The 21,348-nt window shown below is 34.4% G+C and overlaps 1 protein-coding gene across 1 annotated transcript in view; it reads right to left on the reverse strand.

The window, feature by feature from the left end:
- The window catches only part of CEP85L (centrosomal protein 85 like), a 108,930-nt gene that overhangs the window by 11,206 nt on the left and 76,376 nt on the right, over positions 1-21,348 (reverse strand). Inside the window, exons 6-10 of the mRNA XM_069488392.1 lie at positions 16,798-16,977; positions 12,463-12,615; positions 9,978-10,132; positions 6,611-6,728; positions 6,091-6,141 (exon numbers count right to left, since the gene is read on the reverse strand). Of these exons, the coding sequence (XP_069344493.1) occupies positions 6,091-6,141; positions 6,611-6,728; positions 9,978-10,132; positions 12,463-12,615; positions 16,798-16,977 (657 nt within the window). The remainder of the gene's footprint in view (positions 1-6,090; positions 6,142-6,610; positions 6,729-9,977; positions 10,133-12,462; positions 12,616-16,797; positions 16,978-21,348) is intronic.

Here is a 21,348-nt window from a genome sequence, read left to right on the forward strand (position 1 = left end):
TCAATGTATTTTAAAAACTACTTAAGAGAAAGTATAGAGTAATGGTAACAGCATAAGATTCTGGAGTCAGATAAAACTAGGTTCTGAGTCCAGAGCTTATGTGCTGGGCAACCATGGGTAAGTTATGCTTGCATAGCCCCAAATTCATCAGAATGAATTTCCAAGCTTATAAGGTATTGTGAAAATTCAATGTGTATCTATACAATAGGGTGTCTGCCTATTCACAAATCCCACGAGTCACAGTAGTCATGTTTGTGCTGAGATTCTGTACTGTTGGGCCACAGCTCACTGGATCAAGATGAGTGAACACTTTACCAAGCCTCAGGAATTGGGATGTAAAGTCTAAAAGTTAGTCTCCACGGGTGGCTGGAAATAAACTATGTAACTTATAGTTCTATAAGTTCTGTGGGGCAGCCATATTTGGCCATGTGTCCTAAAAAAGAAAGGAAGCCAGGCTGCAGAGAAAGAAAAGAATGAAACACGCTGCAATGAGAGAAGCAACAAAGTCCTTTCCTTCCTGAAGCCCAGCTTTCATTCTTACCTATGGCTTCCACAGATAGCACTGCATTTCTATAACATGTAGATTCTATTTTTGCTTAAGCTAAATTCAATTGGTTCTGTTGCTTACAACCAAAAAGCCTAAAATAACTTTTACCTGGTACAAAATATTTATGTAAAAAACACTAATTCCTTATTACTAATTCCTAGAATATAGATCAGAAGCTAGAAGAAAAGGAACCCAGGCAGGTTGCTTTGTCTCTATATTGTGATAATTTTTTTTTAATGTCAGCATATTATGGGGGTACAAAAGTTTAGGTTACATATATTGCCCTTGCCCACCCCTCCTAGTCAGAGCTTCAAGCATGTCCATCCCCCAGACGGTGCACATCACACTCATTGTGTATGTATACACCCATCCCCTCTCCCCCACATCTGCCTGACACCCAATTAATGTTATTCCTAAATGTGCTCTTAGGTGATGATCCGTGAAACCAATTTGATGGTGAGTACATTGTGATAATTTTTTAGTAACAGTTTTATTGAGATATAATTCATATAACATATAATTCACTCATTTAAAGTGTACAATTCAATAGTTTTAAATATAACCACAGATATGTAGAACCAAGACCACAGTCAATTTTATCACCTCAAATAGAAGACTCATTCCTTTTATGTGTTACTCCTTTAAGTCCTCATCTGCTCCCCCAGCCAAAATAAGCACTAATTTAACTTCTAGTCTCTATAGATTGCTCTTCTGGACATTTCATATAAATGTATATGTGGTCTTTGTGACTCTTTCTATGATCACACACAACTGTTAAGCTCCACTAATTGCCAGCTGATCATTCTGTTGTTTTCAAAAATACCCTGTAGAATAAATTGTTTCACAGATTGATCTATTGTTTCTCCTCCAGTTCATATTTGAGATTTGTTCTGACTCCTGGAATGCTCTTCTCATTGACCTCACTGTTTCTCTCTGGGAGAGTAGTCAGCCTACAGTATAGCCTACCTATAGCATCAGTGGATCTAACAGTATCCTGCCAACTGCCTTTTACCGCAACCCCCAGTGTTTTTGAGAGTTCCCTTAGGCTTGAACTTCTCCACACTGTTGGAAATGAAGTCAATTCCTTATAAAGAGATATTTGGAGCTTACTGTTTTATGGACTACTTTTCCTCAGACAAAATCTCTGGGGGTGGAGACCATGACAAGCTTCTGAGTGACACCCCTACTCTAGGAGCTGAGCACTCAGTGGAGGGAGTGGGGCAGCAGCTCTACATCTCCTTGGCTTGCCTCTCCCAGTGTGGAACACCTGTCCCACAAGCTGGGGCAGGGCATGCAGGGCCCCAGTATTCTCAGTGGTGCTGCACTCACGGTAGAGCCTTCATCCTATGACAGGATCTAGGTGGAAGAGGGGAGCCCCCACCTCTTAGCTGTACTTGCATGAAACCTAACCTCAGCTACATGTTGCTAAAGGCAGTATGATAAATGTTGATGTCTTGTCTCTTCTGGGAAGACAGCTCTCTAACTGGGAGCTGGTGGGAAAGGGAGCCCTGTGTTATTGGCTGCATTAGCTATATTAGTTTCATGAATATAAAGAAAGACAACATTTCTAAAAGATCAATGAATAAACAAGGTATTCATGCCAATTAACAAAATCATCTTAAGTGAAAAAAATAGTAGATAATTCCGTATTTTTATAGCACTCAACTCAGTTTCAAAAATTAGCATATACTTTTACATGAAGTACTACTTTTTCTATATTCAACAACAACACTATAAGTAGTTGAAGGCTGATTTCTCCACAACTTCCAAATCTGTGAATCAGTAAAAACTTGCCAATAAAACGAACACAGTATTTTTACTATGAAACAATGCCTTATTCTTATCTTCTATAAATTGGAAGTAAAAGGTACATAGTATGGGATTTTATTTTTCCCTTTTGGGATTAAATTTAAACTGTAAGAATATCTTGCTTGTTTCCAAGGCAATGTAGTACTCCAAATCAGCCAAATGAACTTCAAACAAATTTGGTCTTCTTGATAGTTTACAGGGACATAAAGAAGCAGTGAGATAGGAAATTCTAGTGATACTAGGTTATCTTTGTCTACCAAATACTTTAATATGGAACAACATCCCAGCACTGTGGAGGAACAAAGAATACCCAACTACAATGGCAGTGAAATTTTATAAATTTAATATTATGGTGATAGTCAAAATGCACAATTTATGTTAAAAATAATTGGGAGGCTCTCTGCTATCCTGAATTATATATAGTGCTTTGTGTTATTTTGGCTATGTTAAGGAATTTAAAGAAATTAAACAGAGCTACAGCATATGGGAAAGAAAACATACTCTACATAGGTATAAAGTTGGCCATCCTTTATGTAAGCACAAGAGGAAAAACTAGGCTGCTTTAAAGAATTAGTACTTGAAATGAAATGCTCTACTAGGCTTATCAACTTGATAATATGCACATTAATTATGCCCATTAACTGCAGTGCAAAGCAATAAGAATACTTTTTCAACCCAAAGTATTCTTAAGGATTTCCAATGCAAGGGAAATAATTAGTGTTCTTTTTTCAGAATAGGCAAAATTTTCAGGTTTTTACAGGGAACACAACTTTTACAAAAAGGACATCACAGTCCACCAAATGCAAACAAAAAGAAAACCTAGCTTCTTCAACTTTAAGGGGCCAAAAAAGGACCTGAGTTTAAAGAAGAGTTAAGGAAAGAATTTTCTCAGTATGTGAATCATATTTGTCTCCATCTGTACTTTGCCATTCAAATAACATCTTGATAAATATAGCTAAATTGGCCAGCTATCAACATATATTGTCTGTCTCTGTGATCTATACCTACAGATCTCTGTGTCTCTAGATCTATAGACCTAGATGGTCAGAATGGGTAAAAGAGATGCAAAGATCAAAAAAGAAAAAAAAAATGATAGCCATGCTTCAAAAGATAAGACAACAGAATTAACAAGTATACTGTCTGGGCCCAAATATTTGAAAATAAATGCATCCCATTAATTTTATTTCAATTCTCTTAAGTTGTTTGAGAGATAAAAGAATCACATTTGCTCAAGCATTTTAGGATCAAGGAACAGATGGCATAATTACATATTCTTCTACATATTCATTTATATATGGTCATGACATATTTACATGTGACTAAAGACTTGGTTAATGTGTAGGAGTAAATTGTATTAATATGCAAACACAAATGGGAAAAATGTGCATTTCAATTAATACAAATATATATTGAACACCTATAATGTGAGAGATAGTATGTGATAAAATCTTATCAACAAAGTTTCAATGCCAAAGTTCATGTGATGATTGTCCTTAATTTAGATTAAAATAAATTTTATTAGATTTATTTCTTGGAAAATGTTACCAAGTGGAATAGAAATTCCTTTCATTATGGTCTATGAGAGGAAGTCAGATAACAGTGGCTGAGGGAATCTAACAATCTTGGGATTTTAATGGCTGATGGAACAACTGAAGTTATGTTTGTAGGAATACACAATAGAGATTATAAACTCTGTGAATCAATCCATCAGGCTCCTACATTTGTTAAATCAGATTGGTGTTTACTTAAATTGATAAATCACTTAATACAGTAAAAATACAATCAAAGCAGACTATTCATAATTCTGACACACAAACCATTTACGATAATTTTTACTTCTTTTTTAAGAAGTAATATTAGAATTAGTAAGTATAGAACTAAAAATTTTTCAGCAAAATTTGTCCAATGGCTCCATCACACTTAGAATAAAATACAAAGACATATGCCCCTTCGTGATCTGGTCCCAGGCTACTTTCCACCATCACTTCTCCCCTCTCTGCCTCACAATCCCTGCACTCTGGGTTAACAGACTTCTTGCTGGTCTTAGAGTACAGCAGGCGCATTCAGGGCATTTGATGCTCCCTTTGCCTGGAATGCTCTTCCCCTACATACTTTCATTCAAATCTCTGTTCATATATTATCTCCTCAGGAAAAATGTCATGACCACTCTATCAAATGCAGCACTCTCTGTCACCACCCTCTATCCTACTTAATTTTTTAACAGTATTTTTTATTAATTATAGCAATTTTTTCTTCACAGCACCTGGCATCATATTGGTTTTCCATTTTCTCCAACTCACCCCACCAGAATGGCCAGGGGCTTGTTTTGTTCACTGATGAATCCCCAGTGCCAAGAACTGTGCCTGGCATATAGGCAGGGGATCAGTAATTATCTGACAAATAAATAAAAGAATGAAAATCCATTTAATTCCCAAATTTGGGGTTGTGTTTTATGAGTCAGGCACTCTGTAAAGATCTAGATCTGCAGATGAGATATCATAGCCTCTACTCTCAAGAAACTCAGAAGGTAAAGATATGAATATAAAAATAAAGTGTTATAGTTTGATAATACAGAAAGAGTAATATACACAGTTATTAGGAGGTGGAGTAAAGTTAATAGGGGTGAGGGTCAATTCTCCCTAAAAGGTAGAGAAGATATTTCCAGGTTTTATAGAAAAGTTTCTGCAGAATCCTGAAAGCTGAGTCAATACTTGTCAAATGAGCATTCAGAAGAATATAGGTACTTTTTGGTAAACTACAAGCTCTGAAATTTACTGAGGCACCATATGTGTATGCACATGTACAGTATGTATGTACTTGCATAAGCATGGTATGTATGTCTTGAGGGTAGGGAGGTGGAAAGGGAGTATAAAAGCAAATTATGGGAATGCCATGCTTAAAATTTAGGAATTTTTCCCACAGATAATAGGGAGGCACAGGATTACTTCTACACTTGAGAAGCATCACCTAAACAGCATTATACGGGGTGTCCCAAAAGTCTCCATACAAAGGAAAAATTTTGTAATGAATATTTTTTAAATAAAGGTACATTTAGCTACAATTTCCCATTTTCCCTATGTATGGTGACTTTGGGGACACCCTGTAGAACTGAGACAATGGGGGGTGGGGTGGAAGCATCATTAGAAGATAAAGAAAACCAGTTAGGAGAAAACAGAGTGATAATAGGGATCTTAATGTTAGGCAGTTATCAATCAGGATACAAGGGAGGGGACAGAGATATGCTTGCAGGATATCAATATTTAAGGGGTAGGGCAGAAAAATAGAACTCATTATAAAACTGAAGAGAATCTGATAGAGGGAAGGGATCTTATGATGAACAGAGTGGAGCTGTGGATATGTTTCCAGATGAGAACTGTATAAAGACCAAATAATATGTGGATTAAAAACAGTCCACCTTCTCTTATTATTATATCACTCATGACCTTAACCAAATGTGTTCTCAGTAGTGGAGACAGGCTACCCCCAATAAAAAAGAGAGGGAGAGACAAGGAATAGAGAACAATCTTCACAAGTTTTTGAAGAATTAATTTACCAAATAGCATTTTCTTTATAAAAAAAATTAGAAGATTTAATATTAAAGAATTTGCAACTTTACCTCAAGTGCTATTATTATCTTTTGATACAAATATATATCTTAATATTTTTAGGTGATGTAACCATTAAGAGTAAATCTGCATATAGCTAACTTAAAATAAGTGCAAAATATTCCTTACCTGAATTTCTAAAATCATTCTGTCAATCTCATCCTGTTGACTGTCTATTATCTAAAACACAGGAAATAAATTAGTCTGAATAATTTTTTTCCATTGCTTTTTAAAAGTACCAATATTCTAAGAAAACAAAGCACAGAGAATGATGAATTTATTTTTGAAAAGGGTCTTTTACTTTTAAGAAAGTATTCATACAAAGGAGCCTTATGATTTACATCACACACATATAAAACTGTTCTTGGTAAAACTTTTCTCTACGCAATTTATAATAACTTTGAGATAGACTTTGAGTAATTTAAGGAGGAACAAGATATCCTTTTATTTTGGCTTTTATCTAAATTTAAATTATTTAAATTTGTTTAAATTGCTATTTTCTTTCCAAATAAAAACATTCAAATTAAAATTCCATAAGCTATTAAATAATAAAAATATAAATCACATAAATTAACTATAAATTATATATCTACACACACATATCCACACAGTATAGATTTCCTGTTTATTATCAGGGGTAACTACTGACCTTATTAGCAGTCTCATTTTGTTCTCTGAGATTATCATTTTCATTCTGAAGCTGTTTTGCATCTAACATGGGAAGGCGGATTCCATCTTCAAGACATCTTTCTACTTTTTGTTGCAAACTTTTCAAAAGACACAATCAAATGAAGAAAATAAGCTCTATTTGCTGATTTTGATAGATCACTTCAACATAAATGATGTCCATTTTTAGGGTCTGTAATATTTTTAATCAAGCAATAATCAAAAGCAACAGAGTAGTATATGAATATGTGTCTATATTTTATACAAGAAGGGTCCATAATTATGTAGATGCTGATCATCTTTTCAGAAATGGCAAATTTGAGACCAGAGTCCAGAGTTCCTTAGCATGTGGCATACTTAGGCCCCAATGAAGCTGTGCAATCTAACTCCTGTTCTTTCTCTTTCCCCTGAAAGAAGAGAGTTCCTTGATTAAGATAATTGTGGTAGGGAGCCTTAAAATATGGATACACGTCTTTTGTCCATTTTCTACACTCAGGAAAAATTTACTTACAAGGATAGTTGTTGCGTAAATAAGCATAATTACATTTCTCTTTCATTAATAAGAGCAACAATCCACTCTATTTATAACTTTACCCAATAGTTTCTCATGCTATCCATGGAACAGAGTTGCATTTTACAAGAGGAAACAACAAAAGGAAGCTCCTCTTTTAGATTAAAATAAAGAATAATGGGGCTTTGAGAAAGGAAGTATAGTAATGTTTGGGTTAAAAGGAAACATATTTTTAATGTAATGACCAAACCAAAACCAAAACAATAGCAGCAAGAAACCTAGGAATAGTTTTACGTTAGCTTGTAATCATACTCAAGAGTTGCAAAGTACTAAAAGAAACTTCTCATAATTTGGGTTTTGGTATTTTCATTATTTTTCTCCTTTCAAGTATTATGGCTAAACTGTGCCTTCTCTCTCTTCCAAAAAAAAGAAGAAATGCCAAATCTAGACCATGGACAGAGAACTGACAATCCTAGATGATACAATGAGGGCCTCAGATGTGCTTATTAATAATGGCACCAGAGACATTTTTATGTATTACCAATGTATTGTATTGCTACTTGTCATAAGTATTTACTTTTTCAGTTTAAAGGGAAAGACAAATTATTTTGATTTCAGTTTAAGTTTTATTAATCAATTCAGTGTCAAGATACTACTTCCATGCATTTATAACACTTCAAGACAAATAAAATAAATTAAAAATATTAAAGTCTTTCAAATAAAAAAAAATGAGCCAGCTATGAAGAGGGGAAAATGTACTCTGTCACGTCAAAATATCAAACAGTTATTTTCATGTATACATTTTCAGGTTATGTAGTATGCTCACTTCAAAAAGTAGTAACTCTCTTGAACAGCAGAGGTTACCTACTATTGCATTATTAAGGATCCCACCCACATATTTAACTTTAATTCTCACTTCTAGTGGAAAGCCTTTCTTATTATATTTATAAATTATAAAAGTTAAATATTCATAAAGCAGGAAGCTTAGAAATATTATATAAAACAGATAAACGTAATGATACAATTCATAGTCACATATACATCTGACGTTCTTTTGGAAATTAAGGAATATTATTTTATAAAGCTGAGGAGACTGAGATATCATCCCTATCCTATCCCCAAAATCAAATGACACCACAGCTATACAAGTATTGAAGAATTACAGAACTCCTTTGGTTCTTTATATCTATTTGAAAGAGAAATTCTCTGGAATGATACCATCTCAGAGACCATCAAGATGAAGTTTAAAAATGGAAAATGTTTTCTAAAATACACTATACTAAATCATTCAAAATCAAGAATAATAAGTGTTCTCCAAAAACCTAATAAAAGAGAAAGTCTTTAAAAAATTTATAGTCCTATAAATATGTAAAAGCACATAATGGAACAAAACAACATTCAAATTATTCTCAGGTGTTGCCAATACTGTTCTTAAAATAACACAGCTTAATTTATGATCATAATGCTCTATAAGACAGAACAGATACATTATCTATTTTCATTTTATCAATAAAGATGAAGAAAAAGTTGTATGGCTGAATTAGTGGAGATCGGGAGACTCTTTTGAGACTAGAGAATAGGGTATGAGATGTAGAGTTATAAAAAGGGAAATTCAAGAGCAACAAAGCGAAAATAGGAGAAAAAGACAGAATCAAAAGTATATGATATATTTTTTTGGAGCTGAGATCAGGAACACTGAAGATTCAATTGTCCCACACATCAGAGATTTTCTGCATTGAAATCCAAGGGAAAAAAGTAGACCAGGCATACTTAAGACGTTGAAAGCAGTGGTAAAGCAATATTAATATGGAATTAACATGCAATCAGATGAATTTTGATTTAAAAGCTGAGAATACACAGAGTTGCACAATAGACATAAGCATGAAGTATGTATTTCTTATATTTAGTTTTTTGTTGTTTGTTGTCTTATTCTTCAGGATAGTTTTATCTATTTATAGTTGATAATATTAAGGTTTGTTTTACAAAAGAGAAAATCCACGTTGATGCATATAAAATAATTTTCTAGGTTTTTTAGGAATCCATTTCCATGGTTAAATACGGAAACTGAATATAAAAAATGATATTCACTGTAATTTTAACTGTATTAATTTAAAACAGAGTAATCCCATGAGGCAAGATACGTGAGTAAATCTAGAAGGTATATAGCAAATCTGCCATACCTGTTACTCTACTCGCAGTAAGGTGAATGGGAGCCAATTACTTCACTTGGACATACCCTATTAAGGAGTGCAGTTTGAGTATTTTGCTAGCCCTTTTTTTGTTACTTAGAACTTTTACTTATTTTTTTGACAAGCCATTGGATAAAGGGTTTGTATTAATATTTTCAGTCTCCATCTATATGTGTGTTTTTTTTATGTTCTCATCTAGAATCTTTGGCAAGACGTTGGTATGTTGCCTTGAAATGTTAAATTACAACTGAGATGAGACAAATTGTTTCAATGAAATTATAGCTCTGGTTCTTAATACAGATTGAGCAATCTAATCTGAAAATCCAAACCTGAAATGCTCCAAAATCTGAAACTTTTTAGCATGGATGTGATGCTCAAAATAAATGACCACTGGAGCATTTTGGACTGTCTGATTAGGGATGCCCAGTAGGTAAGTATTCTGCAAATATTCTGAAATCCAAAGAAATATGAAATCCAAAACACTTCTGGTCACAAGCATTCTGAATAAAGGATACTCAACTTATAGTACATCTTTAAGAAAAGGGAATAATAAAGTAATAACTATAAATTAACGTATTTTAAGTGAAATGCTTTATGAAAGACATGAATAACTTTAAAATAACATAAAAGGATTCTGAAAGTTTTCTTACCTCTGAACGGTAGTTACTAACTCCTTTTCTTTCTTTTTCTGGCATATTAACTGCGCCTCTTTATCTTGATACTGTTTTTTTATCTCTTCAAGCTGTTTTTCTGTAGCTATCAAAGTCTCTTGCAAATTCTTATTTTTTTCTTCTAGAACCTGCAACTAAGAAGAAATTTTTTACAGTTCATAACACATGGGATGTTAAAATATGTTTCTATCAGAAATTGTTACTGTGTTTTCAAGGATTAATAGACATAGCTGAATACTGCACTATCTTCATTTTAGCTAGAGTACTTAACATCATCTCCTTTGTGTGGAAGGCAGTTGGGAGAATAGGACTATGAAAAAGAGACTGGAGTTAGACATTTCTAGAAGACCGAGAAAGGTTTATCTTGTTTTTTTATTTCTTTAAATTTCATTTTTAATTTTGGTGCGCGTGTGTGTATACATAACATAAAATTTACCATCGTAACCATTTCAAGTGTACAGTTTAGTAATGTTAAGTACTTCCACGTTGTCGTGCAACTACTCTCCGGAACTCTTCATCTTGCCTAATTGAAACTCCACGCCCATTAAACAACTCCCCACCCATCCCTCTCTCCATCCCATGGCAACCACCCTTCTATTTTCTGTCTCTATGATTTGACTACCAGTACCTCATATAAATGGAATCACAGTAATTTGTCTTTTTCAGACAGGCTTATTTTGCTTAGCAAAATGTCCTCCAGCTTAATCCATATTATAGCATGTGTTAGAACTTCTTTCCTTTTTAAGCCTAAATAATATTCCATTGTATGTATATACCATGTTTTGTTTATCCATTCATACATCCATGAACAATTTGGACTCCTTTCCCCTTTTGGCTATTGTTAATAATGCTGTTATAAACATGGGTATACAAACATCTGTTCAAGATCCTTAATTAGCCATCCTTATGGGTGTAAGGTGGTATGATCTCATGTTTTTTAATCTATATTGCTCTCTGTTCCTGTTCATGCAACCTCCTGTGGTCCTTAAGTTCCTTCTTGACTAACCTCTCTTGGTTTTACAACTTTAATATAATTAATTTACAACTTTAAATTAATATAAACAGAGAATGCTATACATGTCTTAAATTATGCAGAATAATGACACTCCATGGATTAGACTAATGATTCTCAACTTGGGGTGATTTTGCCCTCAGGGGACATTTTTGGTTTGGGACAGAGGGGAAGGAACACCACTGTTGGCATCTAGTAGGCAGAGGTCAGAAATGCTAACACAGAAATGTGCATCCTTCAATGCATACAGCAAATCCCTATAACAAAAAATTATCTTTCCCCAAATGTCAATAGTGTCAAGGCTAAGAACCACTGAATTAGGAAGACTTTGGGAAGAGACTGAAGAATAGATTTAATGTATTTATAAATAAAGGTTTCAAGAAAGTAGGCCTCACCAGAGTTAGTAGAAAGACTTTGGATGAGGTATTATAAAGAAAGGAAAATAGTCAGAAGAGAAGTCAGAGCAGTGAACAGGAGGTCACATATCAAGGTATAAGAAAGAATTTATGGAAAGAAAGGTTAAGAAGAATGAAGAAAATAAATATCTAGAAAGACAGTCAACAAAAGGTCTTGTTGAGCTTTGGTAAATCCCAGAGAATACTGGGAAAAGTCAGACCTGGGGTGCATGCATGTGTGTGTATGAGGCAGGGGTTGTCAGACTGGTTTAGAAACTATCTTTTATAGTAGAATGTGAAGCTAAAGAGTTACCACACAGGATCATTAGGAGGGCAATTACATATTAATCGACAATAAGAAAGATCTATTTATTTATTCATGCTTAGATAAAGTTTCTGACTAAAGTTAAATCCTACAAACATCAAGTAAACACATAGATTTAATTTACAACAAGCCAAATTTCTTTTTTTTTTAAATTTCAACATATTATGGGGGTACAAAAGTTTAGGTTACATATATTGTCCTTGTCCCCCTCAAATCAGAGCTTCAAGCGTGCCCATCCCCTAGACGGTGCGCATTGCATTCATTATGTATGTATACACCCATCCCCTCCCCTCCCCACATCTGCCCGACACCCGATTAATGTTATTCCTAAATGTGCTCTTAGGTGATGATCAGTGAAACCAATTTGATGGTGAGTACATGTGGTGCTTCTTTTTCCATTCTTGGGATACTTCACTTAGTAGAGTGGGTTCTAGCTCTATCCAGCAAAATACAAGAGGCGCTATATCACCACTATTTCTTATAGCTGAGTAGTACTCCATGGTATACATATACCACATTTTATTAATCCACTCATGTATTGATGGGCACTTGGGTTGTTTCCACATCTTTGCAATTGTGAATTATGCTGCTATAAACATTCAAGTGCAGATGTCTTTTTTATAAAATGTCTTTTGTACTTTTGGGTAGATGCCCCATAACAAGCCAAATTTCTAAAGAGTCAACTTAAAATCACATGTTTTCACTTAAAGATGAGCTTTTATTTCATGTTACCTGTAGACTCTGACTCTGTACATCATCTAGAGTTGGAAGATCAGCCAGATACTTTTCCAAGGTCTCAATTCTTCTCTGCTTTTCTTTGTTTTGTTCAGATTCCTTCTGGCATTTCTTTTTCAGGCTACTGATGTATCTATCTCTGGTTTTAAGCTAAAGAAGGCAATTATGAATCTTCAGTAGTTTTGACTCATTAAACAAAATAAGAAAACCAACATTCCAATCTTAGGCATCATTGAATTCACCAACAGTTCTAGATTACAGTGAAGACCACCAGCAACTCAATTAAGACTTATCTTATTTCATTCTAAGATTCACATCTTTTTCAAATTTTCATTATCACTGAAATCAAGAGTTTTGGAACTATTTGTTTACTTTTACAACTGATGGCATACTATAAGTTGCAGTCAGCCAGGAGGCAGTAATGATGTAGTTTTTCTTGCCTGTACATATGCAAATTTGGTCAAGGCTGTTCATATCTTTGTCATTTAAATATTGTTCTGTACATGTTGAACCTATGTGTTAAGTTTAAATTATGTTTAAAATGCTTCAAAAATGTTACATTATAATTTGGTACTGAAAAAGTTATTGGGTACCAAGAAAGGCACAGAAATAAAGCTTCAGGGTATAATTTTGAAATCAGTGAAGCAAGTATTCATCTCTGAAGAAATGACTCCAATAACTTATTTTTTGTACAGCTATATCCAAATGCTTTATGTGAACTAAGAAAGTAAGATACCTACAAGTAACTACAACTATTTTTTTAATAACAGACTTGCAAAGGAATTGCTTGCAACTATATCCAGGAGAATGCACCAAATATTTAGGGACAGATAAAGGACTAGTGAGACCAACTTATACCTCAAGCAAGACTACTGTTAAGGCACTGGGTCATAATTGAATTTGCAGCATATTTTCTTTCTAAAAACCATAAAATAAAGATGGCTTACCATTGATGTCATTTTAGGATTGATGAAATATGCTAATTGAACACCTACTATAGAACATAAATGCTACAGGATTCTAGTAGATCCCAATTTATACAGGCTGAACATCAGACTTTTATGCACTAATTTTTTTCACCTTACCACCTGAAATATACCATATTTAACTTTCACATCTCATACACTTAAGATCAATTAAAAACAAAATGTGTACAAAAATAGTTGTCTAAAAAGTAAACTCCACACTCACATTTACTTTAAATTCCCACCCTTCCAAATGTTTAATGCTCTTAAAATATTTTACAGCCTTTTCCCATGTTCACCTGGGAAATAACTAATGGTAATTAATATTATAATAGATAACTTCTTCAAATTTTATTAAAGCTAACACTTGTCCACAGTCTAGTTTCTTGCATACCTCATCTAATTTCTTTCAGTTCAAATGTATAATAACTTTTATTAAAACAACTTCATTTGGAAAAATTATCACATCTCATTTCAGGTATTCATTTCATCAATGACATTAGGATCTATTTATTACCTTGAGTAAGGAGTAATACTGATAAGACAAATAAATCCTATTATTTATTGGGGCTTTCTTAGGATTAAAGGTGAGTGTGCTAGTGTTACAGTTTAACCTGTGATCAAAACGAAGAAATGAAAAAACACAATGTTGGCACTGGTGGTGACCATATAACACAATTCCATTTTAAAATCTGAGGCCCAGAGATCTTTAGTTTCTTAATGACAGGTCAGACAGTCAGAGTTGGAATTTAAATCTAGATGGTCAGACTGAAAGTCAGTGTTCCTTCACTTCGTCCATACAACTCGTTGGCAGGTTCTCATAAATTCTCCAGCAACCGGCTATGCTTGGATTCCCAATCAACCAAGCCTGCTCTTGCCTTAGCAAATGACCCTATAAGTTACAAGAGTAAACAGGATTAACTAGCCTATTTTTACTAAATACTCTCTAATTTACACTCAATTGTTTAAATATGGCACAATGGTGCCTCAAAAAGCAGCAACTGGAATAGACTGGCCATGCTGTCTGCATGCAAAGATATCCTAGCTTTCCTCTTTTTCTTTTGGTTGGTCAACTGTCTTCTTTGATGTCACATATTAAGCTTGCTGCCCTTGATCACCAATTCCTGTCAACATTCTCTTACTGGACACCAACTCAGTTATTTGTTGATCACATATAATTATTGCGGTCCTGGGTTTTTTCAGCTCTGCTCACCATGAGAAGTTCTTTGTGTTTCTCTTTTTTTGGTAACTGCCAAGTTTTGTGTTGTTTCAGACTGACAGAGATTACTAACGTCTAAACTACATGAATTTCCTTCAGGTAAATGAGGCATCACTGATAAATCTTCTCTATTTTGTATGTAAATGATTAATTTTTGCCTTTCAAAGAAGTATGATGTAATATTGATACCAATCCTAGAAGGTAATAGGAGGGCCATGTTTCAGAACAGATTTACAAACAGTTATTTTTCTTCATTTTAAATACAATGATTAGAACAAAATAAGTTAGTGAGAAAATGTTTCCCTCTAAATTTTTTTATAAGTCATTATTATTAGAACCAAAGCATAAGCTGTAGAGTTAAATTACCTTGAACTTTACCTTTTTTTTACTTGTCCCATATTTTTTCTTATTTTTTTAAAAGGGGGGGTTCAGTATATACTCACAGGGTCTTTGTGAAGATTAGAATTAAATGAGAAAATGCACTTAATGTACATTAACATGTCTGGCTCCTAAAAGAAAGAGGTCATCAAAGGGTAACTTCCACTATTATTGTTACCACATTAAATGTTTTTCTGTCACAGAATCAGTCATAATTACGATTTTGGAGAGTAAATGCAGAAGGAAACAATGCAATCCAGTCTCATGTGGGCCCAAAGTGCTATATAGTTAATAGTTGATCTGTTATCAATGAGCCTACTTTCTAGTCTATGCACTTCCTTCAGGAACACAAGCCATCTCATGTGATCTGACACAAACTCTATCCTTTACATTCATCCCCTCTCCTCAAGTTTCCCTGGTATATATCTTTCTATTCTTAATTGCTTCACTCACAGAGAAGCTATTCCTCTTCTTTTCCAAAAATAACTCTGCCACACTGGTATCTGTTATCAACCTTTCCCTATGTCTGTTAGGGAAAGACATGCATGCTCCACCATGCACCCACTCTGACATCTTTTATCTTTCTCTCTCTCTCTATGCATGCTCCACCATTCACCCGTTCTGACATCTTTGCTCTCTCTCTCTGCAACTGCTGTTTCCTTAGCCCTTTATTTGTGGCTATCTCATTGTTTTCCCCTCCTTTACAAAAATTACTCAAAAGAATTTATATATTTATTCAATATGTCAGGCACCATGGATGATGCTGCATATGCCACAGTGACACATTCAGATATTCCTCCCACATGTGTCTGACCAATGAGTACATAATCTCCTTGCTCCCTCAGATTCTGGTACTGTATGAAGACCCCAAAATAAAGAAAAGAAATAAGAAATAAATATTTAAGTTCTTTCAAGTTAACCAAGATAAAAGATATCAGGTGGCTGAGATAGATCATGTAAAATTTTTGCCAGTTTTAGAAAATAAAAATTTCAACTCATGTGCATATACGTACACACACAAAGATGTCAAGTTCTCTATTTATAGTGCCAAACCTGCCTGAAGAAATCATGGTGACCTGATCCAAGACCACTTGAATGGAAGGCTCACTTAATAGAATAATAAGCTGGGTATATCAAAAGAGAAGTCTAAAACCAATTCTGCCACTAAGTAGCAGCTCACAGATCTGTGTCTCTTCAATAAATTAGGGCTAGCACAGGTTTTACTTGTTCTTTAAAGACACTATAATGGAATGAGATGAAATATGTGAAAATACTTTTAATAAAAGCAGAAAGATCAAATAAATTTTGTATATATATGTGTACGTGTATATATATGTGATGTACATATATATATGTGTATTCGGCTTTTAGCTACTTATTTTGAATCAGGGGCTTTAGCTTAATAACTTGAAGTCACATCACTATGAAAGGTAGACCAGCTTCATTTAATTTACTAACACTTTATGTCAAACATGACAGAAAAATGTAATGATAGACTCCATTCCATTTTCTCCACGATAAAAAGGAGAACAGTTATTGGTATAGGCAACTATTAGTTAGAAAGACATAATATATAGGAGTATTTTTATCCCTCAAAGAAATCCTTGGATTTTTGCAGATAGCACAGGGTTTCTCAAAAGTTACTAAAAAATTAATCACTTCCATATAGTTGTGTAAGCTGGTATGACACCTGGCACAGGGTAAATGACAGACAAACAATATGTTGAAGAAATATTCTTGACCTAATACAACTTTATTAAAAATACCTACCTTTTCCTCCAATTTCTTCTTCTCTTCACTAAATTGGCCTATTCTTTGTCTGAGAAACCCATTGAGCTGTAAAACTTCTTTCTCAGTAGATGCAAGTTTTTGCTCAAGTTCCTCTTGCTGGGAATGGGACACTGATTCCTCTGAAAATGGAGACTGGAGTGAAGTGTTCTCATACTGTGGCTATTGGAAAAGGAAAACAAAGCAAGTAAGACTTTAAAAGATTACTTGTCTTGAACAAATGGAAAGAAATTGGAAATGAGACATAGTACAAAGGGTACTAGAGGCTTTCGCAACAGACAGACCTTGACTTAAATCCCAGGTCTTTTGTTTCCTAATTAAGTACTATGATTAAAGCAAATTACTTACCATGTCCACTCCTTGTTTTTCTAATCAATAAAACAGAAATAATAAAGCCTACTTTGTAGGATATTTTAAAGAATAAGGTATTTAGGTTCTTAGCACATAGCAGAAGCTTAATGAAAGGCAGTTATTATTTGGTTTTAAAGTATACCTAGAAATGTAAATAGTACATCATATGCCTTCATTATATAGAAGTAAAAGTTCTATGGAAATAAATAAAAACTAAAGAAAAATTCCTTCACAGGCAATCATTTCCAGCTAATATTAAATTCAATAAGCATTAGTAGAATGTTTCCCTAACTAGAAAGTAAGGTCCACAAAATTATGGATTTTTGTGCATCTTAAGGTGCTCGATATTCCTATTGCCAAGAGCAATGTCTGGCACAAAATAAGTGCTCAAAAAATAATTGCTGAATGAATAAATGTATTATTGCTTCTATGAGAAAGGCTTTGATGAAAATTCTTTTGAAGGGAAAGATCTTCTCCCTCCCATTTGCCTTGCAGGATTAAAACCTAGAAGGGAGGACAGGAAATACAAATACTCCCTCAAACAAATCAGAATGTGATAGTGCTATAAGCAATATAAACAAAGCATTGTGGGGAAAAAAAAGGAAAGATATTATTTTTCTATTTATTCAACAGATTATTTACTACATGCATGTGGTAGGCATTGTGCCAGGTCCTAAGGATTCTACATTTAATAAAACAAGATCCCACCTTGGACCTTGGAAGTACCACAGACACAAAAAAGACCCCCCTCCAAAAAAAAAAAGAAAGAAAAATAAAAGAAAGAAGAACTAAGTGCTAAGCTAGCTGTAGTGTGTAGTAGCTATGGGAAAGTGTTACAGAAGTGAACTTGAACTAAGCCTTGAATAACTGATACTTTCCCAAAAGGTGGGAATGCAATTTAATAATTACATAAATAGCATTTATCACATGCAGGGTATTTCAAAGATGGCAGACTCAGGCCCTGCCCTTTATGAACTCAAATTTTAATCACAGGCATAAGGGAACCCTTTAGATAATTATAACATAGGACACAATATTGTATGGTAGCCAAATAAAAACCATGTGAAGTACAAAGTATTGGGAGAGGGGAGGATAAATGAAGACATTGAGCGAATGAGGAAAAAGGCTTTACTGGGGAGGTGGCTTTTGAGACAGATTATGAAAAACGGGATTCTGACAAGAATGGAGAAAGGAAGAAAAGCAGTCTAGAAAGAGCATTAAATAAACATAAAAGACAATATATGCAGAAAGTATTCATTTCTGTTTATGCAGAGAGTATCATGGTATGTTTATAAGCTACTAAAGGGGAAATTTAAAAACCCAAGTCGGGACCTTACTGTAGAATCCCAACGTTCAGAGTTCAACCTTAATTTGTAGGCAATGGGAAGACAGTGATGGTTTTAGAGGAAAAGAGTAACATGACTTAAGAGGAGTGTGAACTCTAATTTGTAAATCTCTGTACTCCCTGGCATTTAGCCTACTGCCTAGACTCTCAGTAAGTTTTGATGAAAGGGAAGAGAAGAGAGGTAAAGGGACAAGAGAGTGCAAGAATAAAAGTGACAAAACTGGAGGCAGTAGACAAGATAAACTAGAGGACACTGAGAATGGATATGGATGTACCAATTGAAGAAATTATTCTAACCAATTTAGTTGAAAAGACATAAGGAGCTGAAATAAAGCACTGAGAACAGAACAAAGAAACTCTGGAAGCAGAGAGAATTTAGAGAAAATTGAAAAAAATGTGAATGTACAATAAATGTTAAAGATAACCATAGTTTGAGATTTTGAGCCTAAGTAATATGAAAGATTATATTTTGAGCAGAGGTTAACTAGATTATATGGAAGAAGAGGTTTAAGCAGATATACTTACTTTTAATTAGAGCCTATTGATATTGTGATTCCAGTTGAACATGCATGTAGAGATGAACAACGTGCAGTTAGAGAGGTAGATCTAGAACTCAGGACAATGGCTAGGCTAGGAAACTGTAAAAAGTTAATACAGACTTCCAGTTTCCAGTCCAGCCTGTAAGGAGATTAGAAGTGGCCAATCTATTCTAAAAAGAATAAAAAGCTGAACAAACTAAAATATCAACATCTCTTATAGAACCTGTCAGAGCAGTGAAGGCACAGGGCAAACTGCTGCCTCCAAAATTGGAGAAAGAGACAGGTGGATCCAGAGAATCATCTACAAGCAGAAGACTCCATGTAAACCAACGAGGTAGGAAAACCTTAACTGTAATTGATGTATTGCTAGGGTATCAGAGTGGACAAATATCAAAGTTAAAAATTCCATGGGGACCCAGTCAAAGGGGGACCCCCACACTTTGAGTTTTACCTTTAGGAGTTCTACAAAATCCTTGTAATAACAATCAGAGAAAAATCCCCTCCAGTTTCTGGTAGGAGAACAGGAAAAGAAATCATTTAAAAATATTCCAGAGCATTTTGTTGTTCTTAAAAATGACTACTTAAGGAGAAACTATTTTACCAGAGTCAAAACTGCTGGGATTTTATCAGAGCTAAACCTAGCTGGGGAAAGGAAATACCCAACTCTAGCCAACTCTAGCCTTCCACATAGAGGAGGGAAATACACAAATCAAGCTCCCTCTAGCTTTCCATGTGGAGTAAGGGAAATACCAACTCTAGCCTCTTCCAGCCATCCTGTCCGACCTAAAGGTGATGAACAAAAAAATCTGAGAAAACTGTGAAGTTCACAATCCAGGGTTGCTCACCAAAAGATGGAGAACTAATCATAGGATTATAGAATATTTGCCCCTCCCCGACACTTTACTACTACATTACTAAAGGCCTATTTACCACACTTACTAAATCCAGGACCATCACGTCCACTTTCAACAAAATATTAGAAGACACTTTATAAAAAAGCAAAACACAGTTTGAAGAGAATGAACAAGCCTAAGGTATAGAGTCAGATATTGCAAAAATGTCAGAATTATCAAACCAGGAATTTATTTTAATTTCAGAATATTACAGGGGTACAAATGTTTTGGTTACATGGGTTGCTTTTGTATTGCTTGAGTCAAAGTTATAAGTATTCCCATCACCCAGATAGTGTACCTTGTACCTGATAGGTATTATTTCACCCAACCCCTCCTCCGCCCTCCCACCTGCATGATTTCTGTTGAGTTTTACTTCCATCTGTGTGCATGAGTGCTGATCAGTTAGTTCCAATTTAATAGTGAGTACATGTGGTATTTGCTTTTCCATTCTTGCAGTACTTCACTTATGAGGATGGTCTCCAGTTCCATCCAGATTGTTGCAAAAGGTATTAATTCATTTTTTATGGCTGAATAGTACTCCATGGCATACATATACCACATTTTATTAATCTACTCATGAATTTATGGGCACTTGGGTTGATTCCACATCTTTGTGATTATGAACTGTGCTGCAACAAATATTCAAGTGCAATTGTCTTTTTGATAAAATGACTTTTTTTCCTCTGGGTAAATACCCAGTAGTGCGATTGCTGGATCAAATGGTAGGCCTACTTTTAGGTCTTTGAGGAATCTCCATACTATTTTCCATAGAGGTTGCACTAGTTTGCAATCCCACCAACAGTGTGTAAGTGTTCCTTTCTCTCCACATCCATGCCAGTATCTATTGTTTTGGGACTTTTTGATAAAAGCCATTCTCACTGGCATTAGGTGATAGTTTATTGTGGTTTTGATTTGCATTTCTCTGATGATTAGTGATGTTGAGCATTTCTTCACATGTTTATTGGCCATTAGTATATCTTCTTTTGAAAAGCTTCTGTTCATGTTTTTGCCCACTTTTTCATGAGATTGTTTGATTTTTTCTTGCTGATTTGCTTGAGTTCTTTGTAGATTCTGGTAATAATTACCCCTTTATTGGATGTATAGCATGTGAATATTTTCTCCCATTCTGTAGGTTATTTGCTCTGTTGATTGTTTCCTTGGCTGTGTAGAAGCTTTTTACTTTAATTAAGTCCCATTTATTTATTTTTGTTGTTGCTGTGACTGCCCTTGGGGTCTTCTTGATAAATTCTTTACCTAGGCAAACCAGGAATTTTTTAAAACTGTAACTAATATGATAAAGGCTTTAATAGTAAATATAGACAACATGGTAAGAACAGACAGATAACGTAAGTACAGAGATAGAAATTTTAGGAAAGAATAAAAAAGAAGTGCAAAAGATCAAAAA

Source organism: Eulemur rufifrons, chromosome 15 (assembly GCF_041146395.1).
Source record: "Eulemur rufifrons isolate Redbay chromosome 15, OSU_ERuf_1, whole genome shotgun sequence".
Classification (NCBI taxonomy): domain Eukaryota; kingdom Metazoa; phylum Chordata; class Mammalia; order Primates; family Lemuridae; genus Eulemur; species Eulemur rufifrons.